Here is a 13,079-nt window from a genome sequence, read left to right as displayed (position 1 = left end):
TTCCTTGGCTCACTTTGGTGGTGTGCAATCCGGTTACGCGTGCTCAAAAGGTCTTGCCAAAGCTCAAGCGGATCAATGTGGTGGAGTCTGTTGGCATGCACTTCAATTTTATCTCCAAGAGTTATACTGTATTTGTGATTGGCATGGAAATGGGAACCAGCTATGAAGAATATTTCCATGACAATGGAGATCCTGTCCGCACACCGTTCTACGTCTCACATGTCGAGATTTACCATTCCGAAGGTGGTTCTTGGGAGTACAGCTCTCATTTCATCACCGATACTGGGGTGAAGAAAGGACACATAACATGGTTGGAAGGTCAGTACCATTTGATGGTCATGAAGCCGGATCTCTTGCATACAGTCGAAGTGCTTGCCTATGACATGACAAGAAGGCAATGGACTCATTCCAATGTGCCAAATTTGAAATGTTGCAGTATGCCTTGTTCCTTTGCTTGGGGTAATTCTCTATTATGTATAACTCCCCAAACTCCTCTCACCCCCTCCCAATATTGGGAACTCCAATCGTCATCACCAATACAAGCTACAAGCATGCTCTCATCAAGAAGTGAAAGCAAAGTGATTGAAAATTCTTCGCAAGATTTTACGACCTCATTCTCTAGGACTCGCAAAAGGGATTGGCAGCTTCTGGATCTTAATATCAAGGAGCACCCCTCTACGAGCATGGAAATTATACAAAAAGCACCTTCTCTGTATGTTGCCGCTCACCTAAGCGAAATTTATGATGATCAAGCTGACATATGTATATATGATCCGTATGCTTTTGCTCCGGCAGAGAGCCCAATGACATCATCGCAAAGATACATCATTCATACTAAGAGAAAGACGAATGAGTCAAGTTTCTTATTTTCCCCATGTCCTTCTGCCAAGGTATAAAATTCCAGTGCGACTTACTAGCAATTCTCACAAAGGAGATGCAGCCGAAGATACAGAGATTTATGCAAAAAGCCAAATATGCGTAGAAGAGAGTTAACGGAATCAATGCAGGACGTTCTGGAGCTCATTTGTACTTTTCTTTGAAAAGCAATCTGCTGATATACTCACATAGCCATGAAACCAACCTTTTGGTTTACGAGCATTGTGTCGGAACGATAGTTAGACATTATTCATCTAGTTATGGAATATATGCTAGTTTGTCCAATTAAAAATTGCAATGAAAAACTGCAAATTTTTCTTTAGTGTAGTTTGGAAAAAGACCTCTAAATTTCAGTGGTCTAATTTTTTGTATTTGTATAGAAGAATGCTCTTTGAGAGCTAGCTTTGGAGCAGATGGAGGGTTTGCAAAGAGGGAGGTAAAGATGGCGACAAGAAAACCTGTTGGAAATTTTGGTGCAACCGAGAACCGAACAATGTAACATTGACCATGGGGAGTCTCAAGGAATGGAGAAACTTCTCAACATCTTAGTCTCCTACCATTGTTTGCCGCAAGAGTGCTTTCCAAGGGGCCAATTGTATTGAAACATTTTAACATTCATGTCTCCTCAAGCTGTTCTAGTTAAGAGTAACCATTTAACAGTTGTACCCAATACTTTGTAACTAAAGAGGGACTTGTTACCTATTGAGCTTTTGCCTAAAGTGAATATAACCACTTTAGCACCAGGCTTTCGTAAAGGACATCACTACCACCAACTAAAACATTGTCTTTAGGTTGAAACTTAAGATCTTTTGCTAGAGACATATCTGCTTGAAAGGAGGGAGAAGAAGAGAAACACGTATTCTCACAGCGTAGGAACGATCCCAAAATACTTTCAAGATCTTACCACAATTGAGTCTTCAACTAAAGACCTGGTCACACACACACACACACACAGAGAGAGAGAGAGAGAGAGAGAGAGAGAGAGAGAGAGAGAGAGAGAGAGAGCAATTTTCATAGAGGCACTTCATGGAATGAGTTGTGAAGTTCAATCCCCCATTTCTGTCACCAATGGACTTGGGTGAGGGATAGACTTCGCCAGTTACACTGTCCAGTGAAGCGTGAAAGGCCGTCCAATAGCAAGCCCCAGCCCAGATATCACAAGAGAAACTCGGCTCGCTTTGTTCACTTGCACGGTGTGCACAGCCTCCCTGCCATTTACTAGTAACCTCCTTGGCACCGAGGAAGTTCCCAAGACAACTATCTTTTGCAGCACCCACCCATTCTTCAAAGCAAAGCTTCCCTCTTTAACCACAGACTCCACCCCATAATTACGCTCATTTCTTCTGGCGTTAAACTTCACAAAAGTGGACTTCCCTGATTCTAAGCCCATCACTACATCCTCGCCATTGTCGAGGAAAAGAGCCCCCTCAGCCTTGCCTGCATCCTCTCCACCCTGTTTCATGGAGAAGGCAATTACAAGGGTGAATGGCGTCTTGCGTGCAGCTACCGTTGTCAAAGCCGCTTCTTGTAGAGGCAAGATCGAACCCTCATGAACGTGCACGTTGATTGTATCCATTGGGGCTGCTACTGTGTGATATGAGCCTTTATCTCCATTGGAGATCAATTGTGAGTAGTCAAAGAGATTGTACCACGTGCCTGCTGGAAAATAAGCCTTGACCTCGGTTGTGTTGGGTGTCAGCACTGGCGATACCAGTACAGATTGGCCCAATAGAAACTGTTTATCAATAGCATATATTGATGGGTCCTCATTGAAATGGAAAAAAAGAGGTCTAGCCATGGGAGCTCCAGTCTTGTGAGCCTCAAAAACAAGAGTATATAGGAAAGGCAAGAGCCGGTATCGAAGACTAAGAGCCTTTTTAGCTGAATCCGTGACTGAATCCCAAAGATAGAGCTCTTGCCTCTTTGAATTTTTTTCGGAGTGGTCTCTTGCGAAAGGGTAAAATGCACCCACTTGAATCCATCGATTGCAAAGCTCTTCCCAGGTGTCTCCGCTAAACCCACAAATGTCTGCTCCAACCATTGGAATTCCCACCAATCCCGAGTTTAAAACACCCACTATGGAATATGCCAAATCATTCCATGTTGCCCCATTATCTCCAGTCCAATGGGCAGTGTACGCTCCTGACCCGATGAATGTAGAACGAGAAAGGACAAAAGGCCTCTTCTTGAGTGACCGTCTCAAAGCTCTGTTGGTGACTATAGCCTCTGAAAATCCATAGAGATTGTGGGCATCATATTCTAAAATTCCTCCAAAATGGGTAGCACTTGTCGCTATAGTTTTGTTTCCTAAAGGCCTCTCTCCATTTGAGCTGTTGATCTTGTATGGGGGATCATCCCACTGTGTCATGTTTGCATCGCTGCAAACAAGGCAGCAAGTTGTTTGCTCCTCAAGATTTGGACATGAAGAATCTGTGGGTAATGTGCAGCTTATGCCAGTGCAAAAGTTAGATGCCTCATTCATGTCTATCCACAAGCCATCAAAAGGTACAATGTCATGGAAATCGTTGATTTCCTTAGTCCAGAAAGAGTCGGCATTCGGGTGTAAAAAATCTGGAAAGTGAACTGGTCCCGGCCACACTTGACCAAGATAGTTGTCACCATTTACATCCTTAATGAAAACATCCTTTTCAATGCCATGCTGGTAAGTGCTATAGTTTGCCTCATACTTGATGCCTGCAACACAAATACAAGCAGCCACTCAAATTCATACAAAGCTTTGTCTTTTCTAAAGGTCTTGAAGAAGACAAAAAACATCCAGAAATTTATTTTCTTAGGTCACGAAGAAAAAAATAAATTCAGAAAACTACTAAGAGCAAACTCATGCTAACTACGAAAAGAAAGCCTTTACCCAATCAATAACATGGTTTCCTCTCAAGAGCTCACTCTATAAAACCTCCCGTATCACATGTTTAGAAATTACCTACTTTGAAAATCCTTATCTGCAGGTTTCAATGAAAAAAAGAATCACTTTTTCTATGGACCTTATTAATGGGAACCCTTCAGTCTTTGCAAAAAAGACAGCTTGAAAGAAGCATTACCAGGATCAATAATAATTACATATTTCTGTCCGTCGGCATGAAGCTTGTCTACAAAGACCTTCACTTGATCCACAGGATAATTGATGGGATCGAATGTGAAGTCCTTGTACACATCCATGTAATCTATGTCGTTCCACATTACATCAAGCGGAATGTTTTTGGCTTTATAAGTTGCAACAACAGTTTCAACATCGGTAATGTTTTTGTACCCGTAGCGGCATTGATGAAAGCCTGAAATCTCATGAATCCAATAAGCAAAAATGTTAGCATCAAGCAATAAACCAAGCAAAAATGTTGATATAGAAAAATTCACCTTTGTAAGCTTAGATGGGGATGATGGATACATACTTTTCCCGGACGCATCCGATCAGGGAACGATGTATGATTGGAGTATTCAGACTTCCCAAGTGATATAAAAAATAGGGCCCTCTTTTGACTTATTATGTCCAGATCAATTATTTCCACCTACGCGAGAGCTTTAGTGCCTATGGTGAGCTCTAAAAGTAGCAAGATTCTGAAATGTCTATGGGGCAGCACTAAATTCTATGGTGTTGTGCTGCCTCTGGGTTTCACTGCATTCTATGGTGTTGTGCTTGTTCTACATGTCATAGGTAGACTGGTTTTTAGCATGCCATATGGAATCCTCATGGGGTCTGATCCATACTTATTCCGTACTTCCATACATGTCCGAGTCCGATGCATGGCAAAACTATGGATGGATACATGCATGCATGCATATGTCAATGGCTGTACATGTGTATTCATGTACGTAAAGCTGTTATAAAGTGTACGTTGAAAACAAGACTAAGCCAACTATTCAAGAACTGAAGAAGACGGAAGAAGACAGACAAGGTTTTTGATTGTGGTGGCAACTAAACTAGAAAACATTCAACCAAAGATTCAAGCCCTTTTGAAATATTCAGTTAGTAAAGAAAACAAAGCCTACGCCTTCAAAGTTTAAACCAAGTGCAGCCTGTAACGATCCTTCATGAAAGAGAAAAAAGCCTACAGGTTACAAAGAAGGATTGTTACCTAGTGACCAGTACGGCATTGGTGCCGGTCTGCCAATCAGTTTTGTAAACTGCTCCATAACTGAAAGAGGAGAAGGTCCAGCAAAAAAGTAGAAGTCTAGAACTCCCCCAATCACCTTGTAAGTCAGAAGCTCAGCCTCATATAAAACATCCATGCCATTGCTGTTTAAAAGAAGAACTCCATGCACATTGCCGTTGCTCCTTGCATCCATGTAGAATGGCAAGGAAGCATAAAGATTTATGTTTGGATTGACACTCCCTACATCTTCTGCCCATAAAGTGTACTTATTTCCAGGCACCAGCTTAAAACCAGCCGGGAGGGTACTTTCCCCAAACCCGTACAGTGAAGATGTGACCGGAACAGATGTCGATATTTCCAAATACTGGTCTTTGAACACCAAGCTGTCGAGATTTGACGATGGCGATGTGGAGTTGAAAAGAACTTCCCCTGTTGACGTGCGAGTGATGGAAAAGCCAAAGGGACTCTCTGTGTAAGAAAAACTAAACTCACTAGAAGTCGATTGAGCAAGTGAGAGATGTTGAGTGTGCTGGCGAGGTAACAGTGTATCTGGAACTTCCCATCGTGGTTCTGCCTTGTCTGTGATGTGGACATGGAAAATGTCCTTAGACACATACCTGTCAAAGGTGAATTCAAACCTCGAAGATGAAGGCCATGGCTAATAGACATCGCACAGTACTTCAAAAACAAGAAGCCACATAAAGCTAACAAATGAAGTTGTGTAGGCGTGCTTTCCCAAGTTGGACATACAATTTGTATCTAAGCACACATCCAGAACGTCACTATATACACGGACCAATTGTTACAAAAAGCTCTGAAGTATCTGTCTTGAGGATATCTAATGCCTGCTCACATACCCTCTCCTTTAGTACAGACATTTAGTGCAAGCTCCTATTGCACTTCAGTAAAGAATAAAGAGAATTATTCATGCCTCACGGCTCCTAGCAATCGACGTAATTTCCATATGACAGCTTTGAGAGACTGAAGCAACAAGCATGATTCTTAATTGCTAAGGGGCTTTTCTATTTCGTATAACTACTTCATATAAAAACTGCAACAAACTCAAATTTCCTGCACTACTCCACAGGTGCAGAGCTTCGTATCCTGAGCTTTCGCTCTGTCAGAGCCATGCTTCAAGGAAGACTAGAAGCCTTTGCATGGCCAAAAACAATCTGTATTGCCTCTCATAAATGCCATGTCCCACCGTTCTGTCTTAATGCAGATTCCATTCAATGTCTGCTATTCTTCTTGTTTACATTTTAAAGTAGACACCTCTGCACTTCATTGGGCACGGAAAGAGATCTTTCCACATCTACATCTAATTGGGGTTCCTGAAATAAATTTACCATACACTGTATAGACATCAGCTGATACAAGAAGCTGTCCTTCTAAATGTTCATACAAAGAATGAGAAAGCAACTGGTAAACTAAAATCCAATTTACCTGGGAGTTCAAATGAGAGAGGAGAAGTATGAGCTTACCCTGCATGGAGCTGAAGAAGAGGTATATCCGGGCCGAAGGTGGAAGAAGAAGGGGAGATAGCTTGCAATACTGCCTCTACTGATTTCCCTTGATGAGAGATGGAGGTAACCTTGTATCCCCCTGAGATCGACTCCGCAGCTCCTATAATGAAGAAAAGCAGCAAAAAAATGTACAGATAAGGGAACGCCATCGCCCACCTATTTTGCGTGTGTGTGTGTGTGTGTGTGTGTGTGTGTGTGAGAGAGAGAGAGAGAGAGAGAGAGAGAGAGACGAGTAGACGAAATTGAGGGGGACTCTTTGATCTGTAATTGAGGTGCTCTTCAACGACTCTATCTCATTGGCCACACAGGCTCTCACATTGTCGTTTGCCATTGCGACGATAATTGGCCTGAAAATGATGTGTTTGACAAAGGTACATGGTTTCCCACTCACGTTTGAACTATACATGCATGATGTTCCCAAGCCTAGCCCATTACATATCTACGAGTGGTCCACACGACAATCATCGACTCGTCTCTCTCCATCCGGTTTGTGGTTTAAGAGAGCTAGGGAATGGGAGCAGTGTGTTGCTTTAATCAACAAATTTGCACTTGTGCTTCTTAAATCGGTAGATCTTCACTTGCTAATTGGTGTTGCTTAGATCGACAAATCTACATTAGGATGATCATATACACACTATCTAAATTGACAAATTTGTGTTCATGTGACCAATGGATTAGGCAAGGTATAAAAGAGAAAAAATATTTACTACATATTTGACACTATAGGTAAGAACCAAAGTACTTACAAATTGTTGTTCATTAACCCACTAGGCATCTTAACTCATGTGAGTAGCTACATAACTTAATGTCAAATGATCTCAATAACAATCCCACTCAATGCAAGTATAGCCACAACCCTAAAAATTGTTGATTTGACAACTCATAAGATAATGCAAGTAAGTAAAAGAGCTTTGTCTTCTAAAAATATACGGCGTTTATCAAGCGAGTATATTAAACTCGAGAATTTTCCTATAAGAAGATGTTGTAAGAGATGGTGTATGATGTGGAGATCCTAAGGTACGATAAACATTAGGATGTTGTATTATATATAGCATGTGGACCTACCATAAAGAGAATTGAGTCATCAAAGAAAATTCAAATATTGTTGTTAGATGTATATTAATAAAATGCAGCATCTGATTGGTTCTTTATGAATGTTTTATTCTTGAAATACAAAAGAAACTAGAGCGAGGAGAGGACTACCTAATCGGTTCTCTCCAAGTGTGCTTAGTCTTGATGGTATGCATGCATTAAGCCAAAATAAAGATAGGTAGGCCACATTATGTTCTACATAGCCCTTTGTGAATCATTAAAAGCTAAACAAGCTATTAAAAATAAAGGCCAACAACAAAATCATTTGGTTAACATCACTTGAGATAGTCACTTGGATTAATTTAAAAAGCTTGAAGACTAAACAAAGTTTGAACTGTTAATTGCATGTCCTAATAAAAACCATTAACCAGCTTTAAATATAATGCTAAAGATTATAAATTGAGGGATGGATTTGGAAATGTCATGTTGCATACTTTTTAGAAAAGGATCGTAAAAATCATGCCATAATAAATCACAATCCAAAGGTAAAATGACAACATAAAACGATCAATAAGATCTTACCAAAATTGTTGCATAGGTATCTGAGATACTTGCTAGATTGTTTACCTTTCTTGGTAGACATTATTAGTGTCTAATTTTTGAAGTCTCGCTCAAGGCTTCTACTCTAAGATAGACGGGACTAGCACATGAAAATAACCACCCAACCATGCCCTATATAGGTCCTTGGCCCTGCTACTTATTTATTGCATGTCCATCCTGGCCCTTGGCATACCTAGTCTTACCCTAGGTCTGACATTATTGCCCCCTTGGAGAAGCGTTTTCATCTTCGAAAACAAAAGTGGTAATATCTTCATAAGGACACTAATGGTTTCAAAGTGGCATCCTTCATGGATCCACCTGTCCATTTGACTAGAACACGGTTCAGTAGGAGGTTCATTGAAATCAAAAAGAATATCTTGATTTTTCATATTGTTGTCGTTTTGCAACCAATTTGTGAGACCGGACTATATCCAACATAGTGTGTAAAGTCCGCTTATAACTTACTAGAGTATACTAAACGAGTTACCACAACTAAGAGGTGTCTAAAAGAATATCTCTTCTCACTTTCTCTGAAAGTAACATGATGACATAACTCATCAGGAAAGATAAAGTCCCCGACTTGTTATCATTCTTCATTAGTAAACAACCCCACCATAAATATTAATCGAGGTTGAGAACTTGACTTAAACATGAAGGGACTAAACTTTGTCACAACATGTTTTGCCTCATGGTAAGCAAACTCCAACTCGAGAGATAACCCTTCCAATTAAATTGCTTGGTGCTATCGTACATGCTTAGCATATCCTTTAGCACAAGATTAACACTTGTAATCTCTCTATCCTCTTTGGATGACTGGTAGTATTGAGATGTGTTTCCCCACTATTTATAGACAAACCTCCAAAATGATTGGTAAGCAACAATGGTATAAACAACCAACTTGGTTAACTTTAGAGATTGAAAAGGAAGACTAAATAAACCGTATAAAGTTTACTCAACTTATTTACCACCACCCAAACTGGTCCATGACCTCTGTTGGTGATTGATAGAAGTGTTACGAGACTGGGCACCCTCCTATTGTAGTGGTTAGCTGCAATTGGGATAGCTAGCGTAATGGTTAATTATGTGATGTCTATTTATTTTACTAATTGAGTTGATGATGATTTTGTAGAGTAGAATGTGGGGAGTTGATGAAGAGGCGACGGCAATTACTCTTGGCCATTTTATATTTGCACAGTATTTTAGAATATCATTTCAATAAGCCACTATGGCTCTGTAAATAGTTGTAGTGGGAACTCCCCTTATGGGTCATGTAAGAACTAATGAGCTTCACTCATTTACAAAAGTGAAGTGGTTGTAAAAGAGGGGCCTCAATTTTTGGCACCTTAAACTCAAAAAAATAATATATTAAATACCAACTCCACAAGAGAGGTAGGTGCGTGGAGTTTGGGGCTAGATTTAGGCCTTTCTCTTGCAGATTCTCTTCTCTACTCTCTTATGCTATGGTTATTTTGTTGTGTACTCTCTAATCTAGTCTCCATCTCTTACACATCTCTTACACTTTTTTACAAGCATGTCTATGTCAATTCTATGTTTACTCTGTGTGTGTGTGTGTGTGTGTGTGTGTGTGTGTGTGTGTGTGTGTGTGTGTGTGTGTGTGTGTGTGTGTGTGTGTGTGTGTGTGTGTGTGTGTGTGTCATAGTCTAAGTGTGAGTGTGTGTGCTTGGAAATTGGAAGAAGAGGTGGACAGGTTGATGGTGATGCTTGGGAGCTTGTGTTGAATAGTTTAAGCGGTCGATCTCTCCCTCTTCTCCCAACAGTGGTATCAGAGCGAGGCGATGCTCTTGGAAACGCGCTGACCATGGGGATGAAGATTTAAATTGGAATTGGAGCTTTTGAAATCCTCTTGGTGGAACAAAAATTCACAACCACGAAGATCCTATTGATCAATCATTCTAGCTAAGTTTAATTTTTTTTATATCTTTATGTAATTTATTCTGAAGATTAGTTTTAAGGATGTGTTTTATGCATCTAAATCGAGGACACCAATCAATAATTAGTCCCTCGTGCCAGTCTTGGTACCAAAGGGAAGAGCTCTCCAATAAGTCTATGCAAGAGGCTGACTCTATAATAGTAGGAATTAGGAAACAAAGTAGTGGTTGATGTCAAAGAAGACTCTAACTGTCAATTAAATGATATTAGTATATAGGGAATATTCATAAAGCAGTAGGTGGATTAAATTGGCAAACACAGTAATAGAGAGGCAAAATGGTAGAGAGAAACATAGGTGCCACTGTAATTTTTAAAAAAAAGGGAAAGGAATTTGGAAATGTTGCCGAGACAAGAACAGGTTTGTGTTGTCAATCAATTTATATTAACAAAGAAAAAGCTTATGAGGTACTTCATACACTATTGCACCATCGTTTTCTTCCTCTGCAATTGAGACCAAACTAGGCGACCACGAGGACCTCCAAGCTTCAATTTGATACACACTGCTGGTCCCAGCTACCCTCTTGCTAACTTTCGGCATCACCAAACTCATTGGGCCTATTGAGATTTGAGAACGAGGTCGCCTAAGCCTTAAAAGGCTTTTTGTCTTCCATGCTATCATTAGATTCACCTTTGGCTGGAGGGTACAAGCCGAAGTTAATTATCCAATCGTCACCCCACTCAGCTTCTCAAGGCCGCCACTAGCCAGCCCAAGGGCCGATTCCCTCCCTGATTCAGGCTTCGATTTGCTCCACCCATCCCCTACCTTCTACTAGCTGTCAACATCACCAGAATTGCTTCATCTTGCAATGAAAATGGTTGCGGCTCGCTCAAGCCTCATAGAGTCACAGACTCACAAGAAAGTTTTGCTTATGCACCATCGTCTGATACACTTCCTAGAGGCGGGTGCAAGCCAAAGCCCATATTCATCGTTCTCTCTTTGTGCTCACGGCATCGCCCAGGCCTCATAAGGCTTTTATGCTCTCAAGTACCTTCATAGCCTCCTTGTCACGTCGACTTCACGGATTGATCTCGCTGACGACCCCTGAATCTCATGCAAAAAGTGAATTCTACTCTAAAAAGAGCCATTAATATCCAGAGTACAATCACCCCCCGTACAATCTCCCCCCGTGCAAGAGTGACCATTTCCCTCTTGCACGTATTTGTTATATAGATTTCTTGAATGGTCAAATTGGTTACAAACTGGCCGGCCGGACATAATTGGCCAAAGCTCATAAAGAGCACTTGAATAATCAAATATACATAAAATGTAATATCCTTCTACATAATCCATTATCTGCTAATGCTTTTGCCACCTATCATCTGCAATATCAATTCTATAACATACCTCTCCGTTGGAAAGCAACTGTCCTCAATCTCAATGTCCATTCTAGAAATACTGTCGTGACAAAAAAATCATCTTATACCAAATCCAATCCAATTTCAATTACACAAGATAGGTCCAAATCCAAATCACTTTCATTATGTACCCGGGTAACAAAATCATACCAGTTGCAGTGGTGGCCAGCCACTACAGCATGATTTTGTGATCGGTGTTGCCTAAATCGGCGAATCTACACCCGACGTGCTGCCTAAATCGACAAATCTGCACTAATGCTGCCTAAATCGGCGAATCTGCATTTGAAAAAAGCGCGAATCTGTAGTTTGTTGTTGTGCTGCCTAAATCGGCGAATCTGCACTAGATGAGCATTGACACACTGCCTAAATCGGCGTATCTGTGTGCTTGTGACCAATGGACTAGATAAGACATAAAGGAGAAAATAAAAATACAAATATTTACTACGTTGTCGACATCACAGTGCAATATATCAACAAATGATTTACAAATGGTTGTGCACTATCCCAGAGCACCTTAGCTCTCATGAGTAGCTGCAGAGCTTACTGACAAAGCATCTCAACAAAATTATCTCACAAAAATTCCTTTGAATTCAAGCATAATCTTCGCAGTGTTTGAATATTCAGCTTAAATACAATGCAGAGAAAAGAGGAGTGGCGACGTAGTCGAGGTACATACCAGCAGGATCCATAGTGGCTACTTGATTATGCGTGTCAAGAAAGTTGTGTTGTCTCTTGGAATGGTATCAATAAACATAACTAGGAGCTTGGCACAATCTTGTATGACAGAGTTAGTATAATTAAGTAGGAGGTAGTAAGGTTTAGGTGAGGATAGATATTTGATCAATAACAAAGGAGGGGGTATCATAGAACTCGATAAAATATAGTGAGAAGATTAGTACAAAAGCCATAAGAATGAATTTGCAAAATAAAGTTAAAAGATGACTTATCTGATTTTCAGTCCTCGTATTATGGTCTGCATCGGTTTTTTGTGAATCTTGGAGGCTGTTTGAAGAAGTGACTAGTGTTCAAATCGTCAAATGCTTAAACAATTCCTTGAAAATAAAGGGCAACAACAAAATTCATCATTTAAGTAATATCATGCAAGATAGAACAAACCAAAGTACAGATACCATGAAGTTCAAGTTGTACAGATGGATGGCATATATGATGAGGTGGATTGTATCTGTGAGTAAGTTTTAAACCATTGTTTGTTATCGCAAGAAAATTAGAAGCTAGTAAAATTTCACCAGTGTTAATGAAACTACCTAAAATAGCAAACCTTCCATGCTTTCCTTCAAGTAACTTGGTAAAGTTTTACAAATTTTAGTGTGAATACGTGAAAATATTTGAATTTTTGACCTAACAAAGAACAAAAGGGCTTTATGTGTGCCGTTAGTTTCTTCAATTAGGAAAATTGTGTTTGGCAAGCCCTAACTCCATCAATAAACATTGCTATGATTAACCTAATACAAAGTTTGATTTCCACCACTGCTCTCGTAAAGAGAATTTCTCGAGAAGAAATTTCGTAGGAACGACTTCTTTGAATGGATACAATAAACACAACAAGGTTGAAAACTGCAACCCTGTAGGACTAGTAAGTTTTGCGGCTACGTAAGGCGCCATCGGGTGACTG

At 40.3% G+C, this 13,079-nt stretch overlaps 1 protein-coding gene across 1 annotated transcript; it reads right to left on the bottom strand.

Moving 5' to 3' along the window:
- Positions 1–1,876: 1,876 nt before the first annotated feature.
- On the bottom strand, positions 1,877–6,790 carry LOC147432487 (alpha-xylosidase 1-like). The gene is made up of 4 exons (XM_086492414.1): positions 6,467–6,790; positions 4,968–5,602; positions 3,936–4,166; positions 1,877–3,570 (listed from the first exon to the last, which is right to left on the bottom strand). Exons 1-4 carry the CDS (start codon positions 6,655–6,657, stop codon positions 1,976–1,978), a joined length of 2,652 nt encoding a protein of 883 aa, XP_086348540.1. The 5' UTR covers positions 6,658–6,790; the 3' UTR covers positions 1,877–1,975.
- Positions 6,791–13,079: the final 6,289 nt, after the last annotated feature.

This window comes from Adiantum capillus-veneris, chromosome 20 (genome assembly GCF_014529385.1).
Source record: "Adiantum capillus-veneris isolate H3 chromosome 20, ASM1452938v2, whole genome shotgun sequence".
NCBI lineage: Eukaryota > Viridiplantae > Streptophyta > Polypodiopsida > Polypodiales > Pteridaceae > Adiantum > Adiantum capillus-veneris.
Note: the sequence above shows the minus strand (reverse complement) of the source record. Positions and strands in the feature narration are given on the sequence as shown.